Here is an 18,477-nt window from a genome sequence, read left to right on the forward strand (position 1 = left end):
TCAGCTCAGCCATTGGCAGCCATTTAGGGAATGACCATCAAACAGAACAACTGGCTATCCAATAAAAATAAATAAATGCATTTTTATAAAGCCATAACTTTGATAAGCTCCCTTTTATACATTTTTGTTACCATCCAGGCTGACTGGATACTGCTGATTTAATTATATAATCCCCAGAGTATCAGCAGAATGTGAAAGTTAAAATTTGAGACCACTTTACTTTAATTCATTTAGCAAATATATTTTTAATTAATTAATTTATTTATTATTCCACGATACAGTTCTATAGGTGCTGGGATTTCCTCTTTCCCTTCCCCAAATCCCTGCTCCCCTCCCACTAATTTCCTCCATGTCATTACAATAGTATAGTCCTTCACAATAGTGTTGTTACTCTTCATCAAATCTGTTCCGTACCCAGAGTTTGGATTTGAAACCATTGGTGCTTAAGATGTTGTACGTGTAATGAGAAAACATTACATGACTAGGGAGCTAAGGCCATGTTCAATAATCAGACAGACACCCTTGAAAGATTATCTTTAAAGAGAGGAAGACCACTCTGAGCAGAGGGAACAGTGAGTGTTGAGGCTTTATTTAAGACTGAAGCATTTTGGGGTTGTTCACATGTCAGCAAGGAATCAAATGAAGAAAGAGAGAAAAGAAGCAAGGCATTAAGTAGCAGGAGGTGATCCTGAGCAATAGAAACCAGAGGGCAGTGCTTCTAAGTTACTGCAACAATTCTTTCACCCTCAAAAACAATGGGCTCACTGCAGAATTCTGAGGCTACCGCAACTCCCAGGAGAGTATGCTGGCATCTAAGGACAGATTGTTGTGGGAAAAGATGACAAGCAAGCACACCAGTTAGAAAAGTGTGGAGTAATTGTGATGTGATATGATGATGGCTCAAAACGAGGTGGAAATAGTGGAGGCGGTGAGAAGTCAGATGGCATGAATCTATCATGAAAGGACATTAAACCGGATCTTCTGGCAGATTGCAAGTGGGATGCAGAGGACAGGTTGACTCCGGCTGGGAGGATGAAATTGCCATCAGCGGAAGCTGGACACATGGGTGGAGCAGGTTTAGGGACATGACAAATTTGAGATGCCCATTAGATGCCCACATAGAGAGATCAAGAAAGCAGTAGGATAGGAGTCTGAACTTCAGGGAAAAGGTCCAGAATGGAGACAAAGCCCATCTTATTGATGCTTTCTGTAGTTGTAAGGCTGAGTAGGATCACCAGGGAGTGAGTATAGCATGACGAAAGGACACCCAAGAATTGAGCCTGGATGAATCCTTACATTAAGAGGAAGACACAGCAAAGGAGATTGAAATCAGTGTTCTCTAAGGGAGGAATAAATCCAGGGAAAATGTGTGTCCAACAGGGGATAGGGGACAGCTGACTGTTCTAATACAAATAGGATGTGTTTAAATGAGATCTGAAAACTTGCCATGAACCTAGTAGTTGGAGGGGGGGTGGCTTTCTTGAAATATGTTGAGACAAGCAAGTGGACAACTGGTATTCTCCCAAGATGTTGTTAACATAATGTATTTTTTATCTAGTCATTCACCCTCCCTGAGCCTTGGTTTCTTCATTGATAAAACAACGGTTGTTATAGCATTCTTCTCATAGAGTTGCAGTGAGATTGGGAGGAGATAATAATTCCTCAACATGTAGTGTTATTAAATATTATTAAATGTTTAACATGTTTCCAAACAAGGCATATCTTACAAAAATGCTGTAAATTAATCTCAATAGTACTGTATCTTTTTCTACAGGTAGATGAAAGAGTATTTCATCAAACTTGCAGTTTTTCCCAAGTTAGACAGTATGTTATCTTTAATAGTGCTTTGTGGAAAAGTGGCATAAAGCTGTTGTTACTTATATTCATCATTTGAAATTTTAAGAACTTTTAGCATGATTTCTTTTAAAGGCATGTCTTAAAATGTTGGTGCTATCTGTAGACACACTATTATATAACAGATATCTAGAAAATATTTGTATTCTTCAATGCAACCATATACCCATTAAATAATAACTCCTAGCTGCACCCTGCCACCACGCTCTCTGCTTCTGCAACTTTGACTATTGCAGAGCCCTTATACAAATAGAATCATGCAGCATTTCCCCTTCAACGACTAGATTTTTTCCCTTAGCATAATCTCCTACAGGTTCACCCATGTTGTAGCAGGTGGAAAACTTTCTCTTTTTAAAGGCTGAGTACTAGTCCTTTGTGTTGTGCATTGCATTGTTTTAAATCTATTCATCCACTGATGGACATTTAGCTTAACTGTTAAGTTTCATTTTTCCAGTTAATGACCTCTCAAAATCCTGACCTTTCCATTTTAAATGCTTATAATTTCACATTATAGCAAGAAGCTTCAGAAAAGACAAGGCTGTAAGCTACATATCATGAATCATTCGAATATGAACTATTATGAAGGATTGGTCTCCAAAGAAACAATACTCTGCAATAAAAATATAAATTGTGCAGTTCTCAAAGTTGCATTATATATTTTATATGTGTATTATAAAAGTCTGTTCTTTTAAAAGGAAGGTTACAAGCCACTAGGAATTCTTTCCTTATTCAACAATATAAAAAATTGCATTATAGGATCTATGTGTCCCAAATACCTCCTGAATATTTATGTGTATAAATATACCATATATATATACCATAAAATATACCTTTCTGTTATATGCAAATATTGCTAAAAATGTCAAATTCTCAATGTCAGACAGTGAAGATATGAGGTAAATGCTTTGAACACACAGCAAAGTGCTCCATTCTGTGTTTCCATGACATTTCTAAATACTGTGCCCTTTTCGTCAGAACATAAACTTGGTCCTTCCAAAGTGAAACAACATAATCAACCTTTTGCCAAAGCCTCATTCTGACAGCTGCAACAGTACATATTTTCATAGTTTCCACATGAGGAACCTCGAGCCAAGGAGAGAGTTTAGCAGCTTACCTTTGACTGATTCCAGATCCAAAACTCAATCAGCAGTTCTGTTTCTTTAAACATTCCTAGTCTTAAACCCCATCTTCTTGCATTTTTCTTAAAATGAGATACCTTCTGACACAAATGATATTCCTCACATGAATAGCACAGTGAAGTATTTATTGACCCAATTGAGATGCTGCACTACACCAATGGGCTCAAATCTGTGTGATCATTTGCAATTACCTATTACCCAGGTCTTGAGTGTAGAATATGTAGTCATTAATATCTCTGGTTAACAGTGGTTAATGAGGATACAGGATAATCTCTTGTCACTGTAATGCAAGCAATGCAGCCAGCTGCTAGGGAACTGAAAGATGAAATAGTAGCTGCTTTTGTTCTCTTGGTAATAGGTACAATGTACTACCTTGTCTTCTGTCTTCTTGTTTCTTCAAACTGCCTATGGATTCCATGACATACTCTGGGTCTCCACATTTAGATACCCCTCTGCCACCTGACTGGGATATGTAGTGTCATATCATTAAAATTCCTAGAGAGAAGAATTGGCTGTTGTAGTTCAGTTACTCTGTCTGCTAAGCAACCAACTGCTTCCTAGAACAGATCCATATGGTGCTAGGGCCTCTGCACCCAAGCAAAAGATTCAGATGAAACTGCTGGCCACTTGGCTTCTGCCTGGCCCGACTCTAGCCATTGTGGTCATTTGCAGACTGAAAACAAAGGATGAAAATCTCTGGGTGTCTCAGTTCCTCCCTCTCTCTGTGAATGAACCAGAGAACAGAAACTCTGATTTCCCCCCATCTCTTTCAAATGTGGAAAAAAAATTAAAAACACTGTTGAAAAGCTGAAATGTACATTTAAGACTTATACATTAAATATTTTATTATACCATAACAGAATTTAGTGTAAGTTTCATCTTAAGTAAACTGAACATTATTTAAGATCATCATTGATTAAGTGGAAAATGGCAAGCATGGCTCTTCTCTCCGTGGAAAATTAGATTTTTTAAAAGAGCAAATTTTGAGAATGCCATTCTTGAGTTTGCTTCCATTAGAAATCACAGACACAGATTTCTGTTTTTACAACTTTACGTAGCTCTGATCATATTCTGAACTTTTAATATTTCGTTCTGCATAGATATAAGGCATTTACAATTGTTTTTACCTTTTATCTACTTTTAAAATTCGTTCATCTGTTGGATTAGGTTGTACTTTACAGTGTCCGAACCTATGAAAACTATGTAGAACTGAATGTTTGTAAATTTGTGCACTTTTCCTAAGAGAAAGATCAATAGCTTTCATTATATTTTTAAGGTATCTATGACCTACAGAGACCCTTTGATATGGGGGAATATTCTTAAGTACTCAGTTAAAATTCTGATGGTAAAATTAATTTTAACTTTCGTGAGGCCAACTGCATGAAATCAACTGTTAGGAAAATTATAACTGGCCAGTACCACTTATATCCTTAGTAGTCAATATTTATAAGTTTATACACTTCTCTTTGATTTATTTCCCCACTTTTGTACTCGTATCCTGTAATACATCTGACGATCTAGTTTCGCAGCCACATAACCTCAAACACCACCAAAAACTCCTCTACTGTGAAAAGTGAGTGGGATAAAGGACAAAAATGGCTTCAGAGTTGTAGTCACTCCTTAGGAGTTCGTGTTTAACCTGTTTGACCTGTAATGTTAAACATCACCAAACTTCCTGCAGTTGACTTCGAAAACGTTAAGATGGGCCAGCTTCCCTAGTTCATCTATGAACAATCTCCTTACCATGTTTATCATCTTGGGTTATATATGACCTAGAAGATTTGAAACCTTTATTTCTTCACCAGTTTCTTTCTCCTTTACCTAAAATTGATACCAACAATAGTTCTAACCAACTAGGTACATTCAAACCATTGTAAGTGCCTGGTTTTCATTTTCACTTCATTTTCATACTTAAGTACCTTTATTTGCATGGTTAGGATATTTTTAAATGTTAGTTTTATAGTATTAATGGTGTTGTGACTGCTTTATGTTAAAGTTGCTTTATTTGAGTGAAGTTTAACCTCTTTCCATTTGATCATTGTTTATAGCCCTTGCATGTTTTTCTGATGGCATTTGGTCTTTTTTTTTATTTGTTGAACTCTCTGTTGGTAGAGCCATTCAGTCTTGAACCGTAATGCAATTTTAAAAGGTTTTATCTTTAAAAAGTACCAAAATAATAAAATTAGATTTCTCTAACATTTTGCAATACAACAGATTCAGTGAATGGAAAGGAAATATACTACCCTTTCCACTTAATTCTTCGAGGTTTAATCAATATTTAGTTTGGGAAATAAGTGAGGCAAATGAGTTTCTACTTTGGAGGCATTTGATAGAGGGGAAGCAGTAAGGAGAAGTGCGCTAGAGAATTTTTCGAATAAACAGCAGGCTAATTTTGTTGACCCATAGATATTCTGGTATTTCACTGTAATAAAGTACAAACATGAAAACTTCTGAGGAGGAAAAAAGTCGCTATGCCTGCACTCTCAAGTGCCTACTCAAAATGACATTGCAGTGCTGTATGAAAACTAATTTTGTTTCCAAAAAACACAGACCAGCTTCCCTGTCTTCATGTTTTCATGCTTTTTTCTGCACTGTGTGATTAGCCCCTAATCCATAATCCATCTGAATGTATTTCCTTGAAGTGCATGCACATAAGCCTGATATTTTGCTTTCTCCACCACATTGCACCAAAAGAGAGACAGAGAAGAAGAAAAGATGTTCTTATTAATTGGATAATTTATATCTCTTCTTACTATTTTTTTTTCCTCAAACTCAGCTTGGAAATCAGACTTTAACTGCCAAGGTGTTGGAGGTAAATGCTTCAGAGACATCCAGACAAGCCTCTGCTTCATGGCCTTCTTCCATGGTGCCTTTTAACAAAACCACTATTTCATCAGGCAGTGGCTCCAGCCAGGCACCTCTTAGCCTGCTGCTACCTGCTGCCTGGGAGCCTCCACTCCTGCAGAGCCCCCAGAGCCTTTCACACTGTGTAGATGAACTCCCTCTCCTACCTCCTGACAACCTTATCCACAGCCAGGACGCGGGCTTTGTCATGACAGACTCCTCCCACTCGGAGAGCGAGTCCTCTACCGCCATGCTAGCTGAGCTGGACATTGGTGGTCCAGACACCACGGATGGTTCTGAGACACCTTCCCCAACCTGGGGTTGGAGGTCCACTGTGACAGATGGCACCACCTTAACAACCCCTGCTGCTACGCATGTAATTATTCATCCTTCCTTTGCCTCCGTGAGTTTTTATAAAAAGAACTGAATTTTTGACTGCCAGCTTGTTTTGCAGCTGGATATTCTAATTTGCTAAGGTGTTAATTGCTACATCAATTCTGTACTGTCTGTTAGGGAAATCCATTACACTCATCCTTAAGTTTAGGTAGGGCTGCAAATATAACACAGTCTCCCCACACATTGTAAGATTACTTCCGGTTACTCTCAGATGGATTATCTGTGGCTTATCTTATTGCTGTACTTAATGAGTTACAGAGTGATTTACCTTAGAAGCTATTTCAGAAATTTAGATAGGCTTGCGTTATAGTACTGCTTCGATTAAATTAGAAAGTTTAGAATTTTTCTGAAATTTTAACACAGTATTATTGCTGTTAACAGTTTTCTGGTTTATCTTAATGTGTACTGTGTAGATAATTTATATGTCTTGTGTGTCACACAAGTATTGATTACATCATGCTAATTCCTTTTGCTCTTTGTTCACCAGAAGCTATGTCTTTTTAACTAATCCTTTATAAAGGAGTGAATGATATAAATAATGTCCATCAGCATTACAAAAATTTAGCCCTATATTGTTGAATTATTTTATAAATATATTCTTAACTTTACATATTGATTTATTTTCAATTTATAATACTGTAGGCATATTTCTGCATAATGACTGTGCATGGTTGGAACAGATTCTAAACTAAAAATAATGGATAGCAATGGCTTCCATCTAATGCATGCAACATTGGGTGAAAAATGGAATTTTCTTCAAAAATTGTTATGATGAAGTTCAAAACAATCAAAATTTTATTGTGCCACATAGGTTTTATGTTCTGTGAAGACTGTGTTAAAATTTCATGCATAATGAAATATTATAATGAGCCATATGTTTCTGAGATATTAGCATCACTGAAAGAAATGCTCTTTGAATGAGATTTGGTGTTCATCCTATACCAAGGTATAAAATTTGGCATTGGCACATCCCATTCAGAGACTGGCTACTTAAGTAGCTTCAATTTCTGGGGGTTAAGCCCACATTATAACAATAGCATTAACATATTTATAAAGATCCACAAAACTTCATTTAAACCAGGAAACAAATATATCCTCAACTCTCTCATCAGAGGTATGGAAGGTTCTGGAGTATCTGGACAAGACTGTGCCTGATACTTACTTGAATGTGCACTTCTCTGCAAATAGAAGATTCTCAAATCATGGTGCAAGGATTTTTTAATAGCTTGGAGAAATACTTATTCAATAAGCATCATCATTTCAATGCAATGCTGACTGATTTTAAGCACAAAAGTGATACAGTTATACTTCTTTTAAGTCATTTAGAAACACTTTAAAGTGAAATAGAAATATTCAGTTGCTTGTCCATGTATATTTGGAGCCTGTATAATAAGTTCACTTGGCTTAAAATGAGTCAGAAAAAATCCTAATAATTCTTTCTGTGTGTATTTGTGTGTATATAGTTATAGGGTGAATGAAGCTGAGTGTTCTTAATGGTATTTTCTCGTTTGCATGATTATGTTGTCTCCATAATGCTAGTGCTGTGCTGTGCTGTGCTGTGTGCTGTGGACAGATAGATGTGTTTAACAGTCGTGAACTCAACCCATGTGAACTAAGCTGATCAAACCCTAAAATTGGTACCTAGTGAGCACTTTCTAAAGGTCATTAGTAACAGATTGTGTATAAAAAACAGAAGTATAAATGAAGCATATTGGTCCTTGACCATCTCCAACAAGAGGGTAAGATACCACTGCAGATAAAAACACTCAAATAAGAAGCAGTCAAAAATTAGTAAGTGGCGAAGCCAAGCCAAAGTCCCCAAAGTGCTAAATGAGGATGAGGAAGGACGTCAGTGTTTTAACATCCCTGAGATGCTTCATGTGGCATTTGACTATTCTAAGGCTTAAGAGGTTCCTGAGTGATATCTCAGTCCAAAGGGCCATGTTCCCTATCTCAGTCACCTTGCTCTGGAAACACTCATTCACTCCTGGAGCATTCCCATTGGTCCATCTGAGAGCCAGGGCGTTTTGTCATGTCAAAGAACATTCACCCAGACCTTGTCTATTTACGTCACAATTCTAAGAGACAATTTGCCCCTCTCCTTTACTAGGCAGTGGCTCCCACCCATCCCTGTGGATCTCAGTGGCAGAGTACCATGTCCATTGGGCAGCTTCTTTCACTCTCCACCACCTCCGCACTTCGTGCTGAAATAAGAGAGTGGTCTTCATCAATAAAAGAAGAGAGAGGAGGCTCTGACAAATTTTGCCCTGTCCCTCACATAGGAGTTTACAAAAATAAATGAAACCTTGGCAGTGGATCGCTGCCATGGGATTGGAAATATTTTATCATCTGCTGAAGGGATGTTATTGACAGAGGACTATGTGTTTTTATTGGGATACCTTTGCACTTTTTCTCAGAGCCAGATAACAGTGAATGGAAACGCTGGTGGTGCTGTGAGTCCAATGAGTTACTACCAAAGGCCATTTTCCCCTTCGGCATATTCTCTCCCAGGCTCACTCAACTCAAGCATTATCATGCAGCATGGCAGATCCCTTGGTAAGTATTCTGATAACTGTGACTTTCGTTATGTCAAAAACAAAAAGTGTGAGAAAAATATAAGGCATAAAAATGAGACGGGAGTGATCAGCACTCCACTAGTTAAGACACTATTGTAGAGGAGGAATTGAAGCAGAGGGTTCTACTTGGGAAAAATAGGTGACCTAACTACAGCTGAGCCTGAGGTAAGTTTTTGTGTGGATTTGGAGTAGGAGGGAGTAAGAAGAAAAAGAAAATAATCAGTGATGGAGAGAAGAGTTGATGCCACTAGAGATCATTAATGTAGTGCCTGTCCATTGAGGCAGCTTCCTCCTTTGTGGAAGAGCTTTTCATTGTGGAATATTCTTTTGGTTTATATGCAGGGGTATTTCAAAGAAGATCATGGGAAAATGAAATTAAGAGATGAGTTCAGTTTATGTTGGCACACAAAAAAATTGAAATCCATGCACAGTGCTATCATAACACACATTTTCTAAGAAACAGTTGAAGACCTCTCATACATGAAATAGATGTTCAACATTTAAACTAATGCAACAGACTGTCTACCCTAGCAATACAGCAGGAAACTACTGGTGCGTAAAGTGGTAAACTGATATTCAAACTGAAGCTAAAAGAACATTAGGATGTAGCGGTGGAAAGCCCAGCAAGAGAAACTTACAGGTCTTCTTGAATGATGATGTAGTAATTTTGTATTTTTAGGTATAAATGAATTATATAATTGCCTCATGGGAGGAAAATGAACACATGAACATTCACACACAAAAAATTGAAGCATCTAGTTCCATGGGGTTCTCTGGGAAAGGCACTCAGCAGTGTGATGACAGCAACATGATGTAACAGGATAATTTAAAGAATAATACAGAAAATGTGTCTTAAGTTAAAAAAATTGTTTTTAAAAACTAAAAAAAAAATTAAAGCCACTAATCATTGTACATATTGAGATGAACAAGCTTCCCTGATGCTGTGTAACTAGAAAGCTTCTAGAACAGGAAAGCTCAACTCATGATTGCCATATGCTTCTCAGAGAAAAAGACAGAACTGACTCTGTGGCCACCACCAACCAGAGCAAAGTAAACTGAAGGACAAGACTTTAGCTGCTGTTTCCTCTCTGGCTGAGAGTAGCAACCTTCCCTCCACAACACTGAGTCCTGTATTGGTGCTGTTCTTTCACTAAGGGACATTTTATGTCAACATCTGGCATGCATATTGTGAAACTCAACTTCTGGGATTAGCAAAACCTTGATCCTTGAACAGCTTAATATGTAGCCATGGGACTCATCGAAGAAAAGTCTAAATATTCTTGTGCCTACTCCTAGGGATCGTCTGTGAACCTTATGTTTCATTTTTAGAGTCAAAGAAGATAGAACATCCTTATGCCAAAATGTTGCTCTGTAAAAATTAGCCATGGTGTAGTATTAGTAACAGGAGTTCACTACACCCAGAATTTCAGAATATCAAAATGACTTACCACACTTATAAAGTAAAATTCCACAAAATATTCTGGCCATAACATTTGCCTGAATAATTAATATCAAAATCTATTTCTGCCTCACTGCCTGTCAGATTGATCTGATTTTTGTCCCTCTCAACACCCCTCTGGCCCCACCCAAGCAAACAAAAGATAAAAGTGCTTGACTGTACATAGGCTTTGGTTTTTACAACACTTCAGTGAGTAGACTTTGGGATATAAACTACGCTGTATGGAAAAAATTCCTTCTAAATCACAACAAATTCTGTTTAACCAATGCTGTAATAGGATCCTAGGAGACTATAGAACCCTACCCTGCCTTAATGATCTCTGTACTTAGTGAGACCAAAAAATTTGCAAAGTTTGTCAGTTTGTGAACCATGTGATCGAATAAGTAAATACAGAGCAAACTTGTATTGCATAAGTTAGGAATTCATGCACTCTTGTGACTATAAAGGAGGACAAAATTCTCTTTGGCTAAGATATTGCACAAAATAGGTATCTAAGAACTATTTATTGCTGGAATGGCAACAAATACTAACTTCATGGTTGTCCACTCAAATCTTTTTTAGAGTTACATGGAATGTCAATCCGAGTCCAAATACTACTTAAGTTGGAGTAGTAACATAAATAATAAATAAAATAAAAAATAAAATAAAGCAATTTTATTTCTAGCCTAAACTATTCTTCACTTTTAAGAAAATGTATTCAAAATACTTTTCAGTTGCAGATTAAATTGAAAATAGCCATAATAATTGTGGTGGCAATTACAAGAGACCTTAATGTGCTTACACAGATAAGTTAAGCTTAATTGTCATACTTTATGCAAAATCTTTAGGGAAAAACATGCTTATTTATGATATATAAGGAGGCACCACAATATTCAGGGGAAGTCTATATTATCTTTACATCCCGTTTTCCATGAACTTTTCAAAGCCCCTTTCATTTACCGTATACAAGCATGCACACAGACAGACACACACACACACACACACACACACGCACACAAACACAGTACACAAAGATTTTTACATGAAAGAACTTTCTCTGTGGCAGACTATTGAACCATGGGATAACAGTATGAACACAGTGTCTTTCTTGGTCACCAAAATTTTGAAAGTAATTGCAGCAAAATAGGAAGTTGTATTATTACTCGAACTAGATCAATGACAATTAAATTAATTTTGTTAGTATTTGAGAGGCAGAGAGATGGGGGAGAGAGAGAAAGAGACACAGACACAGTGTTCCATCCACTGATTTACTCTTCGAATGTCCCCAGTGGCCAACACTGGACCAGAGCTGGGTGTCAGGAAACTTAGTCGAGATTTCCCAGGTTGGTAGCAGAAATCTAATTCCATGAGCCATCACCTGCTGCCTCAAGCATCCACATTAACAGGAAGCTGGAATCTGCAGCAGGACTCAAATCTCAGTGCTTGGATAAGGGACACAGGCTTCTTAACTTGCATCTTTACCCCTAGGTCAAATGCCTGCCCAATAATACTAATTTTCAAAAGAATGTTTAAATCAAGTGTAAATAGCATATATAATATAGTATATGCACACTCTGTTGCTTCTGAAATCATATTAGAAATTAGTAAGATGGTCCTGGCACGGTAACCAGGTGGCTAAAGTCCTCACCTTACAAACACTGGGATCCCATGTGTGCACCAGTTCATGTTCCAGCTGCTCCACTGCCCATCCCGCTCCCTGATTGTGGCCTGGGAAAGCAGTCAAGGATGGCCCAAAACCTTGAGATCCTGCATCCGTGTGAGAGACCTGGAAGAAGCTCCTGGATTCAGATCAGCTCAGCTCCGGGCATTGCTGCCACTTGGGAAGTGATTAAGCAGATGGAAGATCTTTCTCTCTGTCTCTCCTCCCTGTGTATCTGACTTCCCAATAAAAATAAATCTTAAAAAAAAAAAGAAAAAAGAAATAAAGATGACAAAGATAAGAGCTTGATAAACCTCATCTAATTTATACCCTTAGGTCAGTTTTTATCTCACAGGCTCTTGGTATTTTGGTGTAAAGCTTAAGGATACTATGGCCATCATAATGTTTGAATAAAAATTAATACTAATAGCAAAGTACTGAGTTCCCCACAAGCCTTCCCATCTAAATAAATGTTTGGACATACAGAGCACTAAGTGACTCCGGTGTTGGCTTTGTCTTCCTGAAATCACTGTCACCTGAAAACACATTCCAGTACTTTTCAACAATTTCATTATCAGAAATTATCACAAAAACAGTGCCAATATAAATTATGACCTTAGGGTAGTCACTGAACTTGCTTGGGTTCCTGCTCCCTTGTGTCAGTTTGTTTTCTGTTATTAAACAAAAACACTTGAGACTGGGCAACTGGTAAGGAAAAGCGTTTCCTTGGGGCATGTCTCTACAATTGGAGTCTGAGAGGGAGGCGCCCGTGTCTGCCCCACTTCTGGTGAGAGCCTCCGGCCCCTGCCATTCCCAGCTGCAAGAGGAAGGACAAACGGGCAGATGCGGCAGGGAAACAAGACAAAGTCAACGTGCTTGGCTCACTTCCTGACAGCTCAGTCCAGCAAGAATGAAGTTCCGGTGCAGCGGAAAATCGTCTCCAGGACCCCTAACTCTCAGCACTGGGGAACTGAGGACCAAGCCCCAGCCTGAGCTTTGGGGAGCAGGAACCGTATCCCAACCATTGCACCTGTCACCTGCAGAGTTGATGTTGTCTATTCTGCTGTCCCCAAGTGCTCCTGGAAGAAAAGATGAGTCGGTACATGTAACGTGCTTGTTAAACACAACGACTGCTGTACACTCAACAAATGTTCTTTCCCTCACCCCTTTTCATAAATGCTGAGGCGCTTGTTGTTGCAAGTGTGTTCAGCATACAGCTACACTTTGTACACTAAACAATGAGGGACCAAGTGTAAGGTAAATGAGGTAAAAGAGATAATTATGTGAATATGGATTCTTTTTCATTTCTTATTTATACTTATTTGTTAGAGAGGGAGAGAGCTCCCATCCTCGGACTTCCTCTCCAAATGCCCCCAACAGAGCAGACAGAAATCAATCCGGCTCCCATGTGGGTGACAGGATCCCATACTTGAGTCATCTCTGCCTCCCACAGTCTGCATTAGCCAGAAGCTGGAATCAGCAGGTGAGCCTAGAAGCCAGGAGCTGCATGGGAGTCACTTCTAGCCCAGAAATAGATACTCTGTGTTATACAGTTGTTGTAAATACAGGACAAGCATCATGTGTTCGTGATTCCTTGTACACCAAGCAACTGCATATCACATTTCACCAACTTTTCTCCACAGAACCCACAGAGCCGTACCCGCAGCCCGCACAGTCTCTGGACGGCCCGGGCGGCAGCAACATTCCTCTATACAGATCGTCGGAGGAAGAGAAGAAGGTGACAGTCATCAAAGCCCCGCATTACCCAGGGATCGGGCCCGTGGATGAGTCCGGAATCCCCACAGCAATCAGAACGGTAGGAAACGCCTGCGTGTGCGTCTCTCTGGCTCTGCGCACAAACTGGACAAAGGACGGATTGTCCATGGCTTTGTACATTCCTAGGGTCTTATATAATGAGGATTGCCCTCTGTGGCGACTGAGCCCTCATGAATATCGTGCTGTTTTGAGGCAGAGAGAACCATACACACTTTGTGTTTTCCGTTTGAAAGAAAAGTCAGGATCCTTATAAGGGTGTCAAAAGGATGTGCCTCTGCTGGGTGGCACTATTTTTACCTTACACCAAGGAGGGATAGGATCATGGAGAGAGAAGGAACCAGAAAATGTGAATTCTTTGGCTTCATGGAATTCCCATGAGCTTTGCCAATATAACCGCGATTTACTTCTGGAAATGGATGTGCTAACACTGGCAGATTCAGCTATGAATTGGGTGTTGGGAGGCGAGATGATCTGGAGTGAAGAGAGTGAATGTCATGGAGAGGAAAAATTGTCTGAAGAAAAATACACATTTTAATGGCCTGTCCTCAGCTGTGCCTGCTGAGAAGCTCTCTTGGGATGATAAGTGAAAGAGGTTGCTTTTTTTTTTTTTTTTTTTTAACTCTGCCAAAGCATAGCTCTGTGCTGGGACAGCCCCTTCTGGCCAAGCTCAGCAGTGACAGAGGCAGTCTGTGAGAGCTGAGCAGACCTCGGCTTGCTGACCCAGTGTAGTAGAAGCGGAGGTGTGTGCTAGTCGGACACGGAAAGCTGAGCAAACCAGGATGAGAGCCGCGGCACCTTTGCAGGTGAAACTTGGGGGCGGTGCATGAGCGGAGCTCCAGCCACATAACCTTGGCCTGGAACACCCACAAAAAAAAAAAAAAAAAAAAAAAAAAAAAAAACCTGTGGTGTAGCCAGGGGCAAAGATACCAGGGCAAAAAGCAAGGGTGAGACTAGAAAACTGAACGAGCATTTAAGTAAGAGGGTGTTTTCTCTCCCTGATTTACGATCATTGTATGGGATTATAAAGGATTATGTGTTTTATTTTTTAAGAGAATAAGTACACATTGATTATTCTAAGATTCTGTAATAAAATTGAAAACCAAAGAGTAGATCAATGAAGCAATTGCTGTTGTGGGGGGGTGTTGAAGGTAACTAATTAGATAAAGTCCCACAAGTCTGTGTGGGAATAAATGACTGTCATTTTCCAGGTCTGTGACTAAGATTCTTAATCTTGTGATCATTACATGTTTCTGGTGATGGCGGTGTTGTTGTTTGTTTCTCTTTTAAGATTTCTAACTATAACCTGGCTTGTTTGAATCCTTTTCTTAATTATGTGGAAATAGACTCTCCTACAGGTATGAGGTCAATAGTTCTGCCTATGGACCCCTGGGTATGATATATTGACCAATGAACACACTTCAGATTCTATTTCTAGCAGATTCTGTCTAAAAGATTTTTATTAGAAACCTGGTGGAGTGTTTTTAAATCAATAGCTGACACATTAAAGTGAGCATGCAAACCTTTTTCATTGATTTTTATCCACAGTACATAATTTTCATTAGATAACAAGAGTTTGCTTTCTCGGTATTTAATAAGAACATCTGAAAATCTGAAACTGGCCGGAGCCAGTTAAGGAAAGGTAGAATAGATATCTAACATTGTTAATCCATCTACTACCAAAGAAAAAGCTTGCTCAGATATGTATCAGTAAACACATACACCAAACATTTTGTGCTAATTTCCCTTCCATAAAATAGAAAATATAATATAAGCAATCTGGCAGTTCCTTATAAGGAACCATAATCTGTGCAGCTCTGACCTAGGCCTTTCAAACTTTACAAAGAAGGTACAGGTCTGTGCAGGCTCCGCTAGCTCCCATGGACTTTTCTGCAGCCCTGCATAGCACATCCCCAAGTATAGCCGTGTTTATACATGTGGAATGAGGCCACTCCGAGCCACTGCCGGCCAAGAATCTCCAAGATTGTTTTCCTTTCTCATCCGGCAGACTCCAAGAGCTTCCCTTTAGCTTTCTGTTTAGTGGATAAGCCAAAGGCAGTACTGCTTAGGTGTACTGGAGACATAGTATACTTGCAGAGGACCAGCACATGTCAAGAAACAGGATTTCGTTAAAAAAAAAAAAAAAGAGCCTGGAAAGTCATGAATCAATAAACATGACTTTCTGAATGACTGGCATGAAAGTAAGTGGTTCTTGTGTGACCTGGGTTATCTGCATCAGCCTTTTAGGGCCATTCTTCAAAACAACAACAAAACTCACTGTGTCCACAAGATCATGTGATCAAGGCCAGCTGGTTAAGTGAAATACAAATTCTTTTCTCTTTCACATACAGCTAATTACATGGAAAGCAATAGTGTTGCGAAGTGCTGGTAGCTGTTGTCTGTGTGAGATGACTACAAGGACACAGGTGGAAATAAACTCCCTCAACTTTGAGTCAATTGCTGTTTTCTCAGTTTCAGTGTTATGCATAGCAGTCTCCCTGATGGCATTTATAAAAAGAACTTCTAGTGCCTACTTCTTTTAGAAAAGGACATGGAGTTTTAACATTCCCATTTTACCAGTCTCAGGTTCCCTTTTGCCAATAGACGGGGCATTCCCTGGCATCTCTGTGCTCCCCATATAAAGCTAGCAAATGGCATAACTCTGAGATCTTGCCTGATATAGGCCCTAAGCAAGTGAAGAAAAAAAACCTGTCTGTCAAGACGCATTGCCATATACAGGGATAGAGTTTACTCACTAGACTTCCTGGTAGTCATTGGTTGTGTCCAGGTATGGCCGGAAAATACTTTTGCACTATTATGTCTCATGATCTTTTCCTTTCAAACTGTAAAAGAAATGAAGCCTCATCCAAGAGAAATTGATATTTTATTAAATTGGAAGTGCCTTAAAGATACATGCTCAGCTACCTTGACTTAGCAAATAGTCTGACTTCGTCACTGCACGCCTTCCTGCTCATTCCCATCATTGATTTCCTCAATTTTTCCATTGAAAAGAAAGTTTAGAATGAAGAGGTAATTCACAACAAAGTCACCTTTAATGTGAATCTGTAATGAAAATGTTAACATACAGAGATGAAAATAAACGTAGATTCAGAAGTTTTCAAATGAACAATGTAATGATCACATGTCTGAAAGCAAAATTATGGTGTCGAAGCTTAACCAAATCTCAGTGCAACAAGTGCCAGACTGTTTTGTAGAAATCCTGTTTTAAATTATGAAATTTGTGTTAGAAATTCAGCTGGATGTAGTTGTTATACACAGAATGGTCAAGTTTCTTGGCCAGGAAGCACTGAAATAATTGGAATACTGATCTTGCCTAGCAAAATCTTTAATTATGTTGGTGAAGGATGTATTTTTACTGGTGTATTGTTATGTTTCATCCAATAAATTAGATTTATTATTTCATTCCCAAATATTTGAAATTTTCTGTTAATATTTATGATAGCATTCCTACTATTCTGGGCACTCTTTCTAAGCTTTTATGTACACATTGTCTCATTCAGTTTCCATAACCGTCTCATGATGCTGGCAATATTTCAATTTAAAGAACAGAAAACTGAGGCTCCAAAAGGTTGCACAAACTTGTCCAAATTTATACTACTGGGAAGTATGAAATAGAAATTAAAGGAGTTAACCTTTGACTCATGATTCAAGATTAAACATTCATTTCATCTTTCCACTGCAGCTGACTATTTCTATTATGTCCAAAGCAGGAGAACTCAGCACTTCTCTCAAAAAACTTACAATTTAGTGAGTCAAATGTTCTATATATGCCCTATAGCTACGTATCTAAAATTTTCAAACCATAACCACAAGTTTATTTTTTCTCTGGGATTCTGGATTGTCCACTGCATTCAGCATTTGACCAATTTAACTAATGAATATCAAATTTCAGTGTCTGAACCTTGGTAGATCAGAGTACAGCTTGAATAAAAAATATTCCCTAGTTAATTCTAAAAATAATCTTGACAGACATGCAGTTAAAAAAAAAAATTTAAGGATAATGATAATCTTCACCAAAAGCAACTAAGTAAATTATGACAGCCACTTTTACTCAGTGCATTTTATACAATGTATCCGTGTAAACACCAATCATCTAATTCTGGGCACAGCTATGGTTTGTAAAAATAAAACCATAATATCAAATGTCCCAACCTGAACTCAAATGTGGAGTAAGAAATTCACAACCCACACAGAGAAATTAACAAACTGCAAAGATTGTCATCAGAGTTGAGAGTCAGAACATTTCATTACAAAATGAAAATCTGTTATTTAAAAGATAAAATATACATACAGACCAACACCTTGAGGAGCGACGCACTGGTTTACCACCAGTTTTGTAACTAACTATGAAGCATTCTTTTTTATAGACTGTAGACCGGCCAAAGGACTGGTACAAGACCATGTTTAAGCAGATCCACATGGTGCATAAGCCAGGTACGTATGTACTTCCGTGTTTTGATTAGGGCTTTGTAGATTGGAAAATAGTTACTCTTCATTTGTGTTGTTTTGTTCACAAAATGAAGAAGTCCCCAGTACACCCATGTGCCCTATCCTTTACAACATTCCTCCTTTATTCTCCTCTTGTGGCTCCTCACAGATTTCTGAGTCTATCTCACTCCTGGCTCCTTGGAGGAGCCGCTGGGAGGACTGCCGGGTGTTCTGATCTTATGCTTCCATCCATCCTTACCCATGCTCTAATCCAGTGTGTCCTCTGCTTAGACACTAAGCAATCTGCCCGTCTGCTCCCAACAGAGTGTTGGTAGGTCTGAGAGCTTT

At 38.7% G+C, this 18,477-nt stretch overlaps 1 protein-coding gene across 16 annotated transcripts in view; it reads left to right on the top strand.

The window, feature by feature from the left end:
- The window catches only part of SORBS2 (sorbin and SH3 domain containing 2), a 188,267-nt gene that overhangs the window by 109,150 nt on the left and 60,640 nt on the right, over positions 1–18,477 (top strand). For 10 of the 16 annotated variants that reach the window (XM_058669909.1, XM_058669901.1, XM_058669911.1 and 7 more), the window contains 3 exons: positions 8,651–8,789; positions 13,551–13,723; positions 18,069–18,135. In XM_058669909.1, the coding sequence (XP_058525892.1) occupies positions 8,651–8,789; positions 13,551–13,723; positions 18,069–18,135 (379 nt within the window). Of the gene's footprint in view, positions 1–5,769; positions 5,806–8,650; positions 8,790–13,550; positions 13,724–14,350; positions 14,487–18,068; positions 18,136–18,477 lie in introns of those variants that run through there. The other 6 variants (XM_058669899.1, XM_058669900.1, XM_058669902.1 and 3 more) reach the window with 3 other exon arrangements.

The sequence above is a fragment of the Ochotona princeps genome, chromosome 11, assembly GCF_030435755.1.
Source record: "Ochotona princeps isolate mOchPri1 chromosome 11, mOchPri1.hap1, whole genome shotgun sequence".
In the NCBI taxonomy this organism is placed as follows: domain Eukaryota; kingdom Metazoa; phylum Chordata; class Mammalia; order Lagomorpha; family Ochotonidae; genus Ochotona; species Ochotona princeps.